This window comes from Aethalodelphis obliquidens, unplaced genomic scaffold (genome assembly GCF_003676395.1).
Source record: "Aethalodelphis obliquidens isolate GAN/ISIS:26980383/991018 unplaced genomic scaffold, ASM367639v1 scaffold41, whole genome shotgun sequence".
NCBI lineage: Eukaryota > Metazoa > Chordata > Mammalia > Artiodactyla > Delphinidae > Aethalodelphis > Aethalodelphis obliquidens.
Genome location: NW_020837985.1, coordinates 8,698,616 through 8,718,172, shown reverse-complemented (window position 1 = coordinate 8,718,172; position 19,557 = coordinate 8,698,616). Strand labels below are relative to the sequence as shown.

The 19,557-nt window shown below is 36.8% G+C and overlaps 1 protein-coding gene across 8 annotated transcripts in view; it reads right to left on the bottom strand.

Annotated features, from left to right (window-relative positions):
• The window catches only part of EFR3A (EFR3 homolog A), a 180,270-nt gene that overhangs the window by 83,808 nt on the left and 76,905 nt on the right, over positions 1-19,557 (bottom strand). For 5 of the 8 annotated variants that reach the window (XR_003438377.1, XR_003438378.1, XR_003438379.1 and 2 more), the window contains exons 19-23: positions 17,591-17,682; positions 14,012-14,060; positions 10,200-10,303; positions 9,634-9,683; positions 2,244-2,334 (exon numbers count right to left, since the gene is read on the bottom strand). Coding sequence is in view for 3 of the 8 variants with exons in the window: in XM_027132483.1 (XP_026988284.1) it covers positions 8,590-8,782; positions 9,634-9,683; positions 10,200-10,303; positions 14,012-14,060; positions 17,591-17,682 (488 nt within the window). In the remaining 5 variants the exon portion in view is untranslated. Of the gene's footprint in view, positions 1-2,243; positions 2,335-2,396; positions 5,176-5,861; positions 8,783-9,633; positions 9,684-10,199; positions 10,304-14,011; positions 14,061-17,590; positions 17,683-19,557 lie in introns of those variants that run through there. The other 3 variants (XM_027132483.1, XM_027132485.1, XM_027132484.1) reach the window with 2 other exon arrangements.

The window sequence follows — 19,557 nt, the reverse complement described above, 5'->3', positions numbered from 1 at the left end:
CTTCCACACCTCCCCTTGCTCTCAGCTGAGAACTGTCCAGAGCGGAAGGGTCTGAGATTTTACCTTATTTGTAACTTAACAAGTTGGTCTGCATTTCATGGATGCTGGCAGAAGATACGAGATGCTTGGGTCAGAGACAAAGGACTTTATTACTTACAGTAATGGCAGTAGCCTGAGTATGATAATTTATGCTGGTTCCTCAAGCCCTGGGCCAATGCAAAGAGGGTCAGGTAACACCTACACACAGGGTGGGTTTCATTACACAGGGAACCTAAAATATTTATTTATTTGCCACAAGCCTGCCTTTTACCCCAGAAAAGAGATCATCTGTATTATACAGGACAAGAAGCATGTCTGTCCTTGGCTCCAAAGGGAGATGCTATCTCTGTGTTCCAAGTCTGTAGGATGTACTATATCCTTAAAAAAGATAATCCAGAATAAAGATAGTGTCTCTGTTCACAAGACATGCAGAAATGCAAGGCACATGGCTACAATGACCTCACCTAATACTCCATTGAGAAAACTGAAGTTTTCCCGTGGGAATGTCCTGATCTTCTTGCCACCAAAGCTACAAAATTACCGGCGGTCTTTGTCTTCCTTCCTGTTTCAATGAAAAAAGTGTTCCTTATCCATGTCAAAGGTCAACCCCTCCACCTACGCTCTGGGTACAGTACCCCCCTATTGCCTTTTCCAGGGCTTGATTCCTGCAAACATTTCCTTTTTATTCTATATCAATTCATCCCTCTCTTCTTCTATATCATTCTAATCAGCATGCAAACATGCCCTAAAGTCTCCCATCTTTAAAAAATCTCTCCCTTGACTCATTAAACTAAGATGGTGGAAACATGAAATTATAAATCTGATGCTCCTAGATTTAATCTTGTCCTTGTAAATACCACACTAGGTGGTGCTATACTGGGTATCTTTTGCCTGACTTCACATCATCCAACCCTTACTCCAGATCCTGCCATGATAACCGGTTCCACACAGGCTTCCACCCGCCTCATGCACGGGGGTGGAATCTGACAACGCCTGCCTTCTGCACTTCTACCCTTCGTGCATGCGACACAGGACTTCTCTGAGAAAAAGGCACGGCACGCCTTGCGAAACTGCCCGGCACTCAAGCACACACAATCCAAAAGCGCGGGGGAGTTAATGTCAACAGGGCCACCCTTGACCATGAAGAACAGAAGTGGAGCATACATGCTTCCCCCCCTTTCATCACCTGGGTGGACAGTTCTGAGATTAGTTCATGAGACTCCTCAGGCTGTCCGGTAGGATGGATCTCCAGTCACCTATGGTGCTGGTAATTCATAAATAAACCCTCTTAATGAGCTTTTTCTCATTGCACTTCACTGGTCCGGTCCCTTGCTGGGGTTCCCTGGAATCACTTCCCAGAGCAATTCCTACATGTAAGCCTTTGTCTTCGGCTCTGCTTTGGGAGAACCTAGGCTAAGTTACTGGCTTCCCAAGTCTGCCTGTGACTCAAAGTGTAAGTACAAGGCGAATGTAATATAGCAAAACTAAGAGGCAGGGCTCGATGCTACACACTGGCTCTGCTTTTTCATTCATGTGAACTTATGTATCAGATGAGAGAACAGGACGCAACCAATTACAGCTGAAAAGAAAATGCATGAGAGAGTGTATCACACAGGCTGCTCATTGTACACCTAAAGAAAACAGGTTCAGAAAACTGGAATGACTGGCCTAAGACTGCAGAACTGAGACAGCTGCCCAGGTTGCTTAAGATGCTATGCATGGTGAACTCAAGGATTATTCATGACAAACACTGACTCAGTGTCTAGTCTGTGCCACGTAGGCATGACACGAGGAACCTCTTCTAAGTGATTCATCTACCCCTCAACAGATGACCTCCGAGGGCAGAACATACTCTCCTCATTTTACATACTTCAAAGCTCAAAGTTCCGTCACTGCCTAAGGCTACGGCCAGGAGTGGCAGGGTGGGGTCTGAAGCCAGAGCCCGTGCTCCTCGTTGCTCTGCCAAACTGCTAAAGGAAGTCCCCGAAGCCCATCTGGCTATGGTGGGCTTTCCTGCCGGCGGCAGGAGAGCAGACCAGGTGGCAGAGGGTACTAGGGAGGAGCTATCGTTTTAGAGAGAGGCTTCATGTAACTTACACAGCAAAGGGGTAGGGTTGAAAATACAAACAGTAAGACTAATGCAAAGGTGGAAACCGTGCTTTCACAGGCACACACTAAGAGCTGAATCTTAGCTTGTATCTTACCACGACTGCAGTTATGGTTCTGATTCTTCCAATGTATGTGAGGATGAATCCGTTTGGCGGCTTGATTTTCACTGAAGTTCTTCATTTTTAACTAAAGCAAAATAGTGAATACGTTTAATTTAATAAATGCAATGGCTATTACAAAAATGTACGTATACAGAAGTAATTTGATTTTGTTTTATTGCTTACATATGAATTGCACAGTGAACTGTTACATTTCAAAAAACTCAATTTAGTACATTTAGTACATATATTGGCATGAATAAAACAAATCAGTACCATTTTCAGAAAGGAAGAAAAGAGATATTGAGAGGAAGGGGAAGTTAACTGCTGGTTAAGTACAGTATTATGATTCTAAAAGATAATGAGTTCAGAAGTATTAAGGAAGTGTGTGTGTGTTTAGGTTAACTCCAATGACTATATAAGCAAAGACAACACAAGTATAGGAGGAACATTTCAATGTTAACTATTCAATGTCAAGGAAAAAAATGAATGATATAAGCAACAGTATATAGCAAAAAGAGAATGATTAACAGTTTTTATTAAGAGTTTTAAATATCTACAAAAATATAGCAATACAGTGAACTTCAACACATCCTAAACTTTCAGTATCCAAACTGGCTGTAATATAGTAGGCATACCTATGACGTGCAGGATCTCCTGCAATCTCCTGGAAGGGACAGAAAGCCTAAGAAAAGACCCCTCATTTCTTGGGAATCGTTGTTAACAAGACCAGTTCAGTAATCTAGGATATACAGAAGTCTACTGTGATTTAAAAACAACTACAACAGGAAAAAAATCCCACAAAACCCAAATCTACAGTTTACAAAACAGACCAAGAGGTGTGATAAACATTAACTGAAATGGTTTTCCTTTACATGCTATACATGCATTTTTAAATCACAGAGAAACATGAAAGTTTGTAGAGCAAAGTTTGTTTTGCATGAGTGCAAATGAATATATATCTTCTTTTCTTATACTATTAAATTATATATATTTTTTCATACAAAAGCACACAGTGTTAATCTATAAAATGACATCCAAGTGGATGATGATTGTTTTTGCATGTCCCCCTGCTTAGATTTTTACACAATCTTTCTTTAAAAATACAGAAAAAAAGGGAAATTAAAAAAACGTAAAACTTGGCCTATTAAATGGTGAAACATTTTACCTCGTCAAGAGGTAAAGTTACAGTGACAGCTGCAATGGGGGCCATTTAACCCCCCAAGTGGTGACTGCACTATCACTTGGAAAACAATGTCTTGTTATCAACAGTGAGTAAACCACCCAGGATGTTTGAGTATCATTTGATAGGTTTAAAAAGACTAGGATCTTCTGCAAGATGTTTCAAGATGCTGTACTTTGGTTTAATTCAAAAAAATTTTGAGTATGCTTGTTCTATTATTACTTCCTCACTTTTTTGTTTCTACTAAAGGTGCCCAAATAATTGTAAACACCAAGTAATAACATGCCTTTCTTCACTGCAATTTTTCAAACGAAATCTAAAGACTAAAAATGCAATTATTTTTTGGGTTACAATTTTTGATATGTATATTGTTTTATGTAAAAGGGAATCAAATCTGAAAAGGTAGAATTATAAACAGATTATTTTATTAAAATGTCCTAAAAGAATTTTATGAGTTGCAAAGAAAATTGTTCATTTTTGCCATGTGATGGAATTCACTAAAATGTACACAATTTTAAGAACACTGTAAGTCTGTCAGCACGTGTAATCTTGGTAGCTTAAATTGACGATCTATAGCACACTTGATTGCTAAACCCATAGGCACTCTTTTCAAATGTAATATCACAAATCCTAAACAGAGATGCATACAAGTTGCAGTTCAAATCTTACAAACTGAAAGTCCATTCGGGGCCTTTTTTGACTATAAGGATTTAAAAACTGCACAATATTAAAATGTAAATTAATATGCTCTCAACAGAAATCAAAATGTACACACTCTTCACAGGTGAACTAGTAGCTGTTTTAAATGTCTTTTTTTCCTATACTAAATATATAGCTCATTTAATTAATGGAGCCACAGCAAAATACTACTATAATTTCAAAGCATAGTCTGTAAACTAAAACATCTAATGATGTAAAAAATATTGCACAGTTCAGTACTCCAAGAGCAAGCTCTGAGACTCTCAAGTAGAACGGTCAAACTTTTGGCAGAAAACACAGTATTACAAGAATTAGACACTTTAAAGTCGGAGATTTTAGGGTCATATTCTAGGAATATTACTCAGTAAATGTCATCTCCACAAACAAGGTGAGGAATGACTGTCACATACCGTTACAGCGAACGAACGGAGGGATGCGCACCACGACATCTAGAACATGGGGACCAAGAGCCACAGAACAGTTCTGCTGCTCCAGGATAGGAATATATTTGTACGTTTTTGCTTTTGCAGATAAAGAAAAACAACAGCAATTCTAATTTTAAGCAGTTGCGTAGATGTCTAAGAAATACAGTAGACACTTGATACATCTTCAACCCTCTGAAGGCTTAATTTTTTTTTAAATTACATGTTTGTGAAAGTTTTTAAATATACTATTTAACAATTAATGTGAGACCAATATACGTTCAATTTTAAAAGCCATCGGGAACCTAAAAAGAAATTAACATGGCATAAACCTATCTTCAAAAGTACTCTAAATCATATAATATAGCTGCAAAATATCTAATCTGATATGCCAAGCATTCGGTTAAAGATAAATTCCATCATAATTTTCACGAAGTATGTTAACACACATTAAGTAAACCCTGAAAACTCAGCTTGGCCCTAATTTTTAGGCTTTATGCTGAGGTCTTCGTGAGCCACTCAGTACACACACAGATCTGGAAACTTCATCTCGTAGACCGGGACAGACTGGTATTGGGCGTGCCCAGAAGTAATGGTCAGTGTTCCTGATGGACTGGGAGGAGGGCTGTAAAAGAGCGAGGCATCGTCAACAGGTGCATTGCAAAGCTGTTCACTTCACGGAGCACTCTCGCTACTACCTGCCAGCAGCAGAGTGAGGCTCCTTCATCGCAGGGATCAGTGTGACGGAATTGCGGGCCAGCTACAAGGTGGCATGGCACATAGATCACAGTGGTACCAAGCTGTTTTTAAGTCTGCACTAGACATTCTCCTCTGAATATATGTATATATAATTTTTACAGTGGGATTATGCTATACCCACTCATGTAAGCTTGCTTTGTTTCACTAGTAAAAAATCTTATATATACATATATTAACTTCTTTTGATGACCACTGCATGGTACTTCAATATATAGATATATTATAATTGATTTACTTCAACGGACAGACGTAGGTTCACTTTTCATTATCATAAATAATGCTGACAGGTCTATTTTTTTTTTTTTTTTTTTTTGCAGTACGCGGGCTTCTCACTGTTGTGGCCTCTCCCGTTGCAGAGCACAGGCTCCGGACGCGCAGGCTCAGGGGCCATGGCTCACGGGCCCAGCTGTTCCGCGGCACGTGGGATCTTCCCAGACCGGGGCACGAACCCGTGTCCCCTGCATCGGCAGGCAGACTCTCAACCACTGCGCCACCAGGGAAGCCCCTAGGTCTATTCTTATACATAATTTTATCCTGTCTCCTTGGTTTATAGTCTTACAAACAGAATTTCTGCATCGAAGTGTATTTACATTTTTGAGACTGGTACACATTGCCATAATACTGGCAATTCATACTTTCAACATCTGAGTGTAGCCATCCTCTTACACCATTATAAATATTGGGTATAATCATTCTTTCTTGTTATTTTAATCTTTGGTACTCTGGCAGGCAAAAGGGAATTCATTCTTTCTTTTATTTTCACATTTCGGGTTACTACTAATGCTATATACCTTTGTAGATTTGCATCCATTCTGCGTTTCTTTTAAAATGAATTGTCTGTTTGAGTCCACTGCCTGTATTTCTACTCAGCTATTTTTCTTTTATCAGTTTCGGAGACTGATCTTTTGTCACATGATACCAATGTTCTTCCCTCAATTCATTACTTCATTCTTATCTCTACCATAGATAAAGATACTGACACTTTCATCATTCAAAAAAGGTCCTTTGTGTCCTCAACCAATTTCTCCCTACTCCCACATACCTGTACACATACACCCACATCCAACAGTAACTATGTTCTGATCCCTGTCACTGAAGGTTAGTGTCACTTGTTCTTGAATTTCACATGGTCTATACAGCCTATAGGAATGGTCCATACAAGCTATACTCGTTTATGTTTGATTTCTTTTGCTCAATGCATTTTTTAAAATTTACCCCCAAAATGTGTTCCTTTTTACTGCTGAATAGTATTTCACTATTGTAAGAGTACCACTATTTGTCTACTCTCTCTCCATTCTCCTGTTGATGGGCATCTGGTAATTATGAAAAAAGCTGCTAAAACATTCATGTACATGTCTTTTTGTGAATCTAAGTTTTCATTTCTCTGGGCAAATACTGAGATATGGGATTACAGGATCAAGAGCAGGTATATGTTTAACTTTATAAGACACTGCCGAAGTTTTGCCAAGTGTACCAATTTATACTCCTATGAACAATATATGCGAATTCTTCTATAATGTCCAATATACTATTAAGCCCATCCAATGACATTTTTTTCTTTCAGATATCATAACATTCAGTTCTTGAACTACAATTTGGTTCTTTTTTAGACTTTCCATTTCTCTCCTAAAATATACATATTTTTTCCTTTAAATTCTTTGATATGTGTGTGTGTTCTTTTAAGGTCATTGTCTACTAATTCCAATAATTGGATCAATCATCTGTGGGGCTGCTTATTCTTTTTCTGTATTTTCCTGCTCCTTTGCATTCCTTGTAATTTTTTTCTTATTGTACTAAGGTCAAAGTGAATGAAGGAACAATGGAAACTGAGATATAATATTGCTTATTTTGTTTCTTTTCTCAAGCATACAAACTCTTTTCTCTATCTGGTAGTTAGAATGAGGCAAATTAACAAGAGGAAATATATCAAATAGAAACTGAAAACCCTGAAGGTACACTAAGAAGTCTATTTCATTTCTCTGTATCATGTAAGGTACCCAAAACTACTACTTCCTAACTAGGTGACCTTGGATAAATTACCAAACTTGTACGTGCATCTGTTTCTACATTTGTAAAGTAAAAATAATCACTACATCTTTTTAAAATCTGTTGTAAACACTAAATGAAAGAATGCACTTAGCACAGTGCCTAGAACACGATAAGTGTTCAGTAAATAACTATTAGCAGTAAGGCTTAATAAATACATATTATTATTAGTAGTTGCAGTACCAATGAAACCGAATTAGTCATAATACTTATTCTAAAATATTAAATCCATATAGTTATGATAGTGTGATTAAATGTAACATGGTGGTCTCTAGCAACATTTCTTTTAAGAACATGAGTTATGGATTTGAATTTTGATTATTTCCACTCACTAGCTGGATAAACTTCAGCTAGTTACTTTACTTCTCTAAGCCTCAGTGTCTTTACCTGGGGTGGGGGGGAAAGGATCTACCTAACTTTTCAGGACTGTGGGGAGGATTAGTAAAAACAACAAATATAAAGCAGCAGATATTTACTGTTACAATTAACAGGCATCAAAGAAGCTGTGGACAGGGAGTGTTGCCTGCCTTTCCAGTTCTGCAAGATCAAGCCATCAGCCACTGCAGTCGCCTACAATGGTGCGCCCTGAGGGGAATTCAGGATGGAGAAAAACAGGGAGCATCCTGTTCTTTGGATACTGGCCCTAAACAGTTAAGATGCATGTCTAAGGAATAATTTCAATGAACCCAGATCCTTGCACCTTCCCATGCATAGAAAAGCACGAAAATCACCAACCTCAGATGTCTGCTCTTTGTGATTAGCAGTGATCTTTTGATGTTTGACTACATGGTTTTTTCCAGCCAAAAACTCCTATATTTCCTGGCTCCTCCCTTACCTCTTCCGGGCAGTTCCTCAGAGCTACCAGAGAGGCTGTCTCCCGGGCTATAGTCCTCAGCAAGGTCCCCAAATAAAACTTAACTCTCAACTTTTAGGTTGTCCGTAAATGCCCACACCCAGCAATTTTCTCTGAATCTAAGGTATAGAGTATATTGCATATTTTAGTCTGATTCTCTGTTCTGAACTTTTATAAATGAGTGATTCTCAACTTAGTCGGGGGGGGGCAGTATTGGTGGTAAATGGCTAGAATAAGATGTTAAAGTGATGAAAACATGCTTTGCGTATGAAGGCAGAAAAAAGGCTGGGGGAAAAAAAAAGCAACTGACCTCGAGCATCTACCTGTTTATTCTGTTTATAAGGATACATACAGGGTTTGAAGCAAAACAGATTTAGTTAATCAAGTTGAAAATATAAAAGATACGGCAATGTAAAAAAAAATTTCAGAAGCACAATTTCTGTCTACGGCTCCTTTACTGTGCCACATTATACACAGACCAGTCTCCACACTGAAGTCAATATAAGAATATGCAGAGGTTCTTTCCTTAGGCGGAACCTGGAGTTTTTCTCTCCCTCTGTCATGTGCTTCATTACTTAACAACCAATAGACACAGAAAAACCGATATTAGATACCTTATGTTTTTGGAGCATAAGATACAATCGTTCAATGGTATCCACAGGGGATTGGTTCCTGGACCCTCCACACAGACCAAAATCCTTGGATGCTCAAGCCCCTTATATAAAATGGAGCACTACTGGCACATGACCTACACACATCCTCCCTTGTACTTTACATCGTATCTAGATTATTTATAATATCTAATACAATGTAAATGCTATGTAAATAGTTGTCAGCATGCAGCAAATTCAAGTTTTACTTTTTGGAACTTTCTGGGAATTTTTTTTTCCCCCAATATTTTTGATCCACAGTTGGTTGAATTTGCGAATGCAGAACCTGCGGATATGCAGGGCCGACTATAACTAATAACAGGACACAAATAGACATGACTTAGGAAAACTCAAGTAAAATTTAATAATTCAAGTGAGCCATCTGCATAGGTAGAATCATTATTGCCCTGGAAAGAACTATGAGGTTGAACCATATAAAACTGTAGTTTTTATAGGTCACAATGGTTAAATCTGAGAAATTACCTTTTTAAACATATCATTAGAATAAGAGTCTTCCAATTACTCAAATGTCCTTATAGGACCATTTTAAAGGAATAAATGGTCTAATAAGGAAAGGTAGAAAAGCTAGAAGCCCCCTGGACAAGAAATGGTATCAGACAATCCAGTAAACAGAAAAACCACTGAGACAGAGACCTGTATGATCTTGTGTTTACCCTAAATGAAAAGCACAATTACTTAAAAAGCCACAAATTTATAGGGATCTAATGGTTTCTATTTTGTTGCTTTATTGCTCTTGTAGTATCAAAACTCTTACCGTATGGTGAGTTCCAATATTTGAGCAAGTCTGTCATGAAGGAAATTTGCCTACAAAGGAGAAAAAAAAAAAATGTTAAGAATGGATCTATCATTTTCCAAATACCCATATGTAATAATACAAGTGTGATTTAAAGGACAAAGCATAACTCTAACTATTAAACTGATGGTATAGAATGCTTTAATGTTTTGGTTTTATCTGTCTCATAGACTGGAATTTAATGTAAAGTTTCTTTTATTCCGTTCCTAGTCTCACTGGTAAAAACAAAATCAATAGCCACACAAAATACCTACAGCAAAATCATTGAAAACCACTGCAAAAACACTTTCAAAGCAATAACAATCGTTAACATTTAATTTGGGATCTGCCATTCCCATCAGCTGACATTACACAAAAAAATTATTTAGGCTTCACAGCTATGTCTTCAGCTTTCAGTCCCTATCAAATCCACTACCTCGTGGATTCTGTTGATCTGCCTGAAGCCTGGAATCTACCTACCAATTACCAGGACAGCGTCCACGAAGTCAAAGTCCACCCCCCGCCCCCTTCACCATGTGTTCACTTACTTTGGATTCACACTGTGCTGCTATTTCTTCAAAAGGTGCTTTCTGGAATTTCTCTATCACTAGACGTCTCTTTTCCTTTTCCTGTTCTTCCATTCCACTGGTATCTATATAAATGTTTAAAAAGACCCATTAAAAGGAATACAAAAATTTCATAGAACCTTGCCAATGACCATAAGAGCAAATGATCTATAAATAAAAAATAAGGGTGATTTATAGGACTACTTGTATAGGGAAAAAAGCAAAAGGTGTGACATCCTTGAAGTGTCTTAGTGAAGGCTAGAAAGCCCAGATGTAAAAAAATTTAAAAACTACACAGCACAAAACCCTTTCTCATAAGACTACCTTTGTCTCTCTTACCAAATAAAAGCAGACGCATGACAACTTCCTACAAGTTCAACAACTTCAAGGCCCTTCCTGAAGGATGATTCTTTTATTAATAATCATGCCCTTGCACATATGAGGTACTAAATTAAAAGTCTGCTAAACTTGATAGTGAATGGTGTGATTGAAATATAGATAGGGTCATGCGGAACCATATTGTTTTAGCCTTTTCCATTTATCTTCCACGATTTGAAAAGGGATTTTTTTAACTCTTAAGATGACGTGTGGTCTGGCCAAAGTTTGTGAGATAATAAAATAATAAATGTCTGTCATTTTGATACATATATTAACTATGTCTATTTGCTTAAGAATCTGAAAAGAAGGCTAATTAATGGCTTATTTATTGATGGTCTACAGTAACAACTCAGTAACTCTTCAGCTTTTTTATTTTTCCTGGTCAAGAATTTCATAAGATGAAACACAATCTGTTCAAGGTTCTTCAAAAACAAAGCTTCTCTTCAGGTAGACAAACTGTAACAATTAGCTAGTTTTAAAAAATGGATATATCAGGTACAAACGAAATAGGTTTATTTTCCCCCCTCTGAAATTGTGGCAGGTTAACAAAGTTGTCGAATTTATGTACTTTTTCTGAATGACTATAATACAGAATTATGATCACATCTCTCGTGTTCACTAGATTAGGGTCACAAGCTCAAATGTGCCAGAGGCTAGGCAGGAAACATAAATGTTTTAAAAGCAGTAAGAAAAACAGGACTTGGGCAAGATGAGTGTACATCCCTGGTCTTTATTCAAATCCAATTGCTGAAAATAATACTTCTACCTAAATTTGGCCTGCAGGCAGCAAGTTTCTTTTCCATGCATTAGTCCAGTAGTTCTCAAACTTTTTGTTTCAAGACTCCTTTATACTCTGAAAAATTATTAAGAAAGCCAAATTGCTTTCTTTATGTATTACATCATTTGATATTTTCCATATTACAATATAAAAATGAGAGACTTAAAAAATATTCATTAAATGCATTAAAGAAATGAAACCACTATATGTTAACATAAATAATTGTTTCATGAAAAAATAACATTTTCTAAAATGAAAAGATTTAGTGAAGAGAATGGCATTGTTTTCTATTTTTGCAAATCTCTTTAATGTCTGACTTAATAGAAGCAGTTGGATTCTACCTGCAGATGCATTCAATCCACTGCAATATGTTATTTTGGTTGAAGTATATAAAGAAAAACTAAACTCACACAGGTATGGACTGGGAAAGAGTAATTCAATAAATAGCCTTTTCACAGAATTGTAGCTATTTCTTCTTGGACACTACAACAAAACATGACAAACTGTAGTTTCTTCAAAGTTAGTTGCAATATGGAATTTGAAACCTTATTAATGAACTTTTTGTAATTGGTTATATTAACATCTATTGGTCTCTTCTACAGTTTGAATAGAGCTTTACTCATGTATGGTTTTGTAACATCATGCAAGGTCATTTGGAATATTGCTCCACTGATTTATGCAGACCCTCTAAATGTAGACATATTTCACTGTAAAATACTCTTTAAATTCACATTTGTTAGTTATTATCACTGATCTCATTAGAAAAGTCTTTAAATAAATATTGGGGAACTGTCAAACTTGCACCAGCAGACATAAGCTTCAAAACTCTAATTTTGTTAAAAAGTGCTAATTTTATCACTGGGAGCAAATAATGTCAGGGTGGTTTTTTTCTCTTGAAGTGACAGCTTCCCTTCAAATACCACAGGTTTTCTTTTTTTTTTTTAAAGTAAAAGTGACGTTCCTTAAAAAAACCAACTAGTTCTGCTTGCAAATAAAAGCAATCAAAGAAGTGCTTTATATGTGCTCCCCAAAGGCATGTATTCATGGGATGAGATTAATAAAATTAATCATTTATACTGATTCTTCAAAGGCATTCTTAAGAGAAATCTTGCCTTTTAAAAATAACGGGTGGGCTTCCCTGGTGTCGCAGTGGTTGAGAGAGTCCGCCTGCCGATGCAGGGGACAAGGGTTCGTGCCCCGGTCCGGGAAGATCACACATGCCGCGGAGCGGCTGGGCCCAGTGAGCCACGGCTGCTGAGCCTGCGCGTCCGGAGCCTGTGCTCCGCAATGGGAGGGGCCACAACAGTGAGAGGCTCGCGTACCATACATACATACATACATACATACATACATACATACATACATACATACATAAATAACTGGGGATGTGTGGTGCTGAAGAATTCAATGACCATTAGTACAGTCTGACGCCACTGCCTTCATTCATGTTAATCCATGCAGGAAAAAGGCAAGTAATGTCTTGGTATTGTGCTGCATATACTTTTTGACTTGAAGGATCCCTTGGAAGAGTCTTCCCCAAAGCTCCAGGGGTCCAAAGACATACTTTGAGAACCATTGCCAGACTGTAAGTACCTCAACATGTCTTATTAATTTTTAAATGTCTCACAGTATCTTGTACACAATGGGTGTTCAAAAATTGCTTATTAAATTCAATTAATTTTATTTTGGCAAATTTGATATTACAATAAGAAAAAAAATCCTCTAATGGATTAAGCTGAAAAAGGTCAGATTTTATTTCATGTATGATGGGTACCCTTGTTAATGATTTTCTTATTCTAATATTTCTTAAAAATTGAGAGCCAATTTCCACTCTCTATCGTGAAAGTCAATTTCCACCCTCTATTGCTTTACCAATTAGAAATGAATTGAGATCGAGGCATCATGAGCTTAGCAGGAATTTATATTAATACTTAATTGAAGGAATCATTTAAAAATTTTTAAAAGAGGCAAATTATGTAAGGTAAAATTTATTTCCATAAAGGCTACAGGACAAAAAAAAATCAGAGTACTATTTTATGCAAACATAAGTGAAAAGATTAGAGTCAGTCAGACCTGGGTATGAAATTTGTCTCCAGTATTTACTAGCTCTGTGATCTCACGAGAGTTGCTAATTTCTCTGCCTCAGTGTTCTCACTGATAAAATACCAAGGATTAATGTGACGACTGTGCCTGCTGACAATTTCAGCCAGCTCCTTTCTCTTACCCCATTAGAAACACGCTTCTAATTACACTGCTATATGCCTACTAAAAGTCATTCTATGTAATTCTCTCAGAATTATTCACCTGCCCATCTCCTATAAAAGGAAATACATTCACTATTTCTCATAAATTCACTCAGCCTCAATGTTGGCCACCAAATAAGGGAAGAATTCAAATACATGGTGATATGCTTTCATAATTCTAGAAAAGTCAGTCTACAGAGAGGAAAATAATTATGACAAGACAGGACAATTACAAAAGTCTGAAGAACATAAGCTAATAAATTGATTATATATTTATATAGAAATCGACAGTATATACACTTGCCATGCTGCCTCTGTTAATTCTGGCATTTAGACAAGTACTAAGATATAGATAAGCTAGAAAACACTAGGAGAGTTAACAAGCAAAATCTCACCAATTGCTTTCTTTAACGCCTCAAAGGTGATTTCTTCAGTGTTACTAACCTAGAGAAAAGTGATTTTAAGTAAAATAAAGAGTTAGGAACGGTCAATATAAATGATATCTGCACCTAGTTACAAGTAACCTAAGAACTTTGACAAATATTTTCTTTTCTTTGTGTTGGCTGGATTTGTGATCACACTCAACAGTATCAAGTAATCTCCATGTTTTCACTGGTTTTAACAATGGCCAACCACAGTGGTTCCCCAAAGAAGTCTACAGATTGATGTTAGGCTGGAAGAATTAGCAACCTTTAAGGCAACCCAACCAATATTCAAGGCAGAGATTATATATAAATGAAGCTTTAGCTACGTAATAAATGAAAACTAAGTATTCTATACTCTTTATAATTTTGGTACCACATACAGGTTAAAAATCAAAAATGAAATAATCTAAAACTTTAAATGCAAAAATTTTAAAGCAAAAAATCACTACTTTGGGAAGTGTTCAATGAGTGCAGTTAACCAACATTTAAAAGTAATTATATTCTGGACCTCTTAAGGTCAACCACCAAGTCTTATTCTCCAGAAACTCCCTTTAACTTGAAGTTTTCAAATCTCGCTTGCTTTGAGACATGTAAAAGGTGTGAAATCAAGTGCTTACATAAAAAGTCAGTAATACTTTTTGTGGCACTAGCACACTTTCAGAAGGAATAATATATCCAGTTACTATAGTATCTCTGAATAAAAGTTAAGAAGTGATATATGAGTACTTGCCTTGGACTCTGGTCATCCCTAATTTTAGCTCATGAGCTTCTTTTTGCTAAGCCTAAGGCAGCAAGACTAGTGAAAGCAAAGGACTTCATGCTTTGCATCTTAGCTCTCTGTACAAAGAATTTAGCTGGAAATCAAAGCAGCAAGAGTTCCACTACCTCAGTTTTTCTACTGAGGGCTCATATTTCTAGTTGAAGTCAGATTAAACTTGGGAATCTTCAGTTGCTTTGGTCTAGATATTTGGAGCAGATATATAAGATTAGGCTCTGGCTGGTCAATTATTTGTACCTAGAAGCAATCCAGTACTTCAAAGTTGTTCTTACAACTGGTTAAGAGCTTTAGACTTTTGAGAAACAACTACAGTATAGGAGAAAGAACGTAGGAGAAGCTAGAAGGCCAGAATTCTTATTATGGAGAATTTTTACTTATTACCTGTTCAATCCTGGATAAGTGAAAAGCTAGAGTACTTTATCTAATAACTCTTCCCTGTTTGTTGTTTTCCTTAATTTGGACAATGATGATGCATTCGCCCAGCATCAAAGAATCATGCCTATGGTGCTTTATTCTATCAGTCAAGCTGATGATTTAATTTCAGGAGGCAGAGATGCCACTGAAATAAATAAATGTTTTAGCCATTTATCTTCTTGAATACCTGAATTTAATTTAGGTATCTTTATACATATATAGTGCAATTTTTAGGAGAAGTTCACTAAATGATTCATGGTGGGCTAAAATTTGAATTACAAATGTTAGAACTCACATACCTCAGAAATGGACCAGGTATTTTAATAGACCATAGTAATAAGCTGAGTTATATCCAGGGAAGACAAAAGTTTTCCTATGATCTCCATCTAAACAACATGACAAGCTCTAAAAGCAGGTATCAAATATACTTGAGGACTAAGTGGGATTATGTATATACAATTTCAAGTAATTTTGATGAAATTACGAGCAATTTTTCAAATGAGCAATTTTTAAATTTGATTCATTGTTAGCAAATATACTTATTCTTAGTTTGATATTTTGTTACACCACTAACTGGTGAATACCTAACTGATGACACTTCCTCCTGTCCACACGATGAAATTAGTTAGTTTTAGCCTAGAAGGTACTGTTATTCTGTCTTCTGGTGTTTCAACGACCATTCCTAATACACAATATCAGATACCATAATGGTAAATGAGTTTGAAACTCTAGTGTGCTCAAGTAAATCTTATATACTAAACTGTATTTAACTTTTCAAATACTCAGGGTGAGGCATATTTGACTTAGGATTTATAGTTATAGCAAAGATAAAACAAAAGGATCTTTAATAAGTTAACAAATGTATTAATGAACTTTTCATGTAAAATTCATGCTCAAGAGTCTTCCTCCTATACTGTCTTCATGCAAATGTTTCTTCAGTTCATTTTATCAAAATAGACTGATTCTTTGCAACCTTTTAAAGTGCTATATATGTATTTTTAAAAGAAATAAAAATGGTTAACAAAAGGCAAATGGGAAAAATACCAGTCAATAAAAAAGACTGCACTCTTGACAAGTATAAACTAAGGCTCTGGATGAATTTCTTCCCTCAAAAGGTAACAGCAGCAAATTCATAATCACTGAAAGATATAGCTAGCAAGATATCCTTCTTGCTAGTAAGGAGTGTAAAAATTAAAATGGCTTTGAAGAGGTGAAATTTAGGGAAGATGATTTTTCCTGAGTCTTAAACTGGTAAGAAACTCTAAACCAACCTTAAAGCCTCAAGTTCCAAAATGAACACTAACTGCCTATTCCAACTACTCTGATGCTCTGCAGATAATTCATTGATAAAACTGATTAATTTTACATAACAGGGAGTTAAAAGCATGAAAGATATAAATTAATTGGCTGTACCCTGGCCACCAAATAATTTTAATTCCTGAAGACAAATTAACTGACAGGGATTGGAAGCAGGAGGGAGAAAGGAGGCTGAGAAAGCATGAATTCAGACAACTTCCTTCCTCTTTTCTTACATGGATATTCTTTCAGTTATTTACATTGTACCAGTGAGAAATAATGAAATACCTAAGAAGGCAAACAATGGATAAACCACAAGGAGGAAGCTGACGTGACATGCTGGCACACTGGAATTTTTACTTGACTATCAAAAAATGCTCTGCTGATTTGTGTGGATAAGTCCTAGAGAACACTGGCTGCTTTTTCTTCCTATAACTCAGTTGGGTACACTCTTGTGCTCTATTGAAACAGGAGGAGAACATTAAATCTATGATGTTTCAAATAACTCCTTAAAGAGTACACAGGTCACTGATACAGCTTAACCTATGTTAAATTCATTATATTTACTATCCAAAAAGATTAAAAAATTTCTCTCATAGGTGAAATTTTGAAACTTTCTAAAAGTAGTGAGCATTTGGCTTCACATGACAGTGTATAATTCCATTTATTCTCACAACTTATGTTGCATAAATCTTTAAAAATAAATAGGATTAGAGGGCCTACTTATTTAATAACAGGCCTTGTTTAGCATTTCTTACTTATTAAAAAAACATACTTAGTTCTGTCTTACGGTTCCTTTTACTACAATGTGAAATCTAGTGATATCATAACACACAATATTAAGTTTATGTATCTTTATAGGTATATGAAATGAGTTCAGTAAAATAAATTATAAGTAAGTTCAAGGCTAAATCAGATTAACTTCTACTAACAATTTTGTTGATTTAGGGATAAATAAGAGTTGTATTTGATCCTGTTTAAAAGTGTGGAGGGGCAAAAAGTTCTTTTAAATTGATGTCTATCTCAAGACAGTACTTCATCATAAACTTTCAGCAACTTACCACATCATCTGAAGGATTGCTGTTGGGTAAGATATCCACCTGAATGGATACGGTGTCCACAATACTTTTCCTTCTAGAAAGTCGATCTTCATCTAAAATTTAAAAAAATTTCCCCCATTATTTGCTAGTTAGAATGATATGTCATTTATAAACTACACCTATTTCAGATTTTAAAATTTCAGAAAATTAAGACAGTTTGCCTTTTTTGCTCTTACTAAATATATAAAACTGTGTGCTCTCAGACTTTTATATTTCATGAAGCAGATTAAAAAAATAAAATTGATGGGTGAACTCAGTTTAATACATCTGACCCTTGAACAACATGGAGGTTAGAGGTGCTGACACCGGCACAGTCGAAAATCAGCACAGCATTTTACAGTTGGCCCTCCACATCTCCAGTTCCACATCCAGTTCAAATTTCCCAATTCTCCATTAACCAATTCTATTCGACATGTTCTAAACCCAATTTTAACATGTCTAATAAACCTCCTTTATCTCCACAATGCCATATTTATTTTTCAAGAGTGCCATCATTCAAAAATCTTTATCTTTTCTTACCTAGATCTGAGGATTGCTTACTAACTGGTCTAATACAACACTCCCTCCTATACTACCAGTAGAGCTGTTCTAAAATAAATCTTTTTCACACTAAACTATAATTTTAAAATAAATCCAGGGACTCCCCTGGTGGCGCAGTGGTTGAGAATCCGCCTGCCAATGCAGGGGACACGGGGTCGAGCCCTGGTCCGGGAAGATCCCACATGCCCAGGCGCCACAACTACTGAGCCTGCGCTCTAGAGCCTGCGAGCCACAACTACTGAAGCTGCATACCTAGAGCCCATGCTCTGCAACCGCAATGAGAAGCCCGCGCACCACAACGAAGAATAGCCCCTGCTCGACATAACTAAAGAAAGCCCGCGTACAGCAATGAAGACCCAATGCAGCCAAAAATAAATAAATAAATTTATTTTTAAAAAAACAACAAAAAAACAAATACAGCCCACTGACTAATGCTGAGCTTCGCAAGTTTTTTCACATCAAAGCACATATATATAATTATAATACATGTAAGGCATATGGAGATAAAAGGAAGAGGCTGCTTGTACTGCAAGCTGTCTACCCCAGGCCCGACCCAGCTACCTGAAGAACTAAGGAGATAAATATCCAGACACACCTGTAAAGCTCCCAATAACAACTGGGAAGCTCAGGTCTAGAATCTTAGTCGAACAGCACAGTCAGTCACTTCATAATCTGGCAACACTCCATCTTCCTAATCTCATTTTGTATATAGAGTTGACTCTTAGACAACATGGGGGCTCGGGGCACTGACCCCTGCACAGTCAAAAATCTGCATTATAACTTTAGTTGGCCCTCCATATTCACGGTTCTGCATTCACAGATTCAACCAACTGAAGATCATATAGTACTGCAGTAGGTATTTACTGAAAATTATTTGTGTATAAGTAGACCCGTGCAGTTCAAACCCGTGTTTTTCAAGGATCAGCTGTACTGTGATTTTATCCTTCTGAAGGGGTGAATAATGAACTAAAAGAAGGCCAACATAAAGAAACTAGCTTCTTTCTTACTGACTACTCCTCTACTCCAAGGTAGCCTTCCATGGCAGTAATTAATGCTGTTGATCAAATACGGCAATTTACTCTCTTTCTGGGACATAGTAGGATTGCAATTCCTGGCCTCTTTGTGGTCAGGAGGGACTGTGTAACTAGCTCTGGCCAGTAAAGTATGAGTAACATTTCAGATCGCGGCGATCCCGTCAGCTTGGATTCCAGAATACGGATGACGTGAAGTTATGCACAGTTAGTTGGAGCGATGAGCACGTCTTCACTGGTTTAAACTACTAAGAACCTGTGACTGTTCTCACAGCACAACTTAGCCAGGGTTTCCTAGCCTTGGCACTAGTGGCATTTGGGCCCAGGCAATTCTTGCCGAGGGGACTGTCCTGTGCC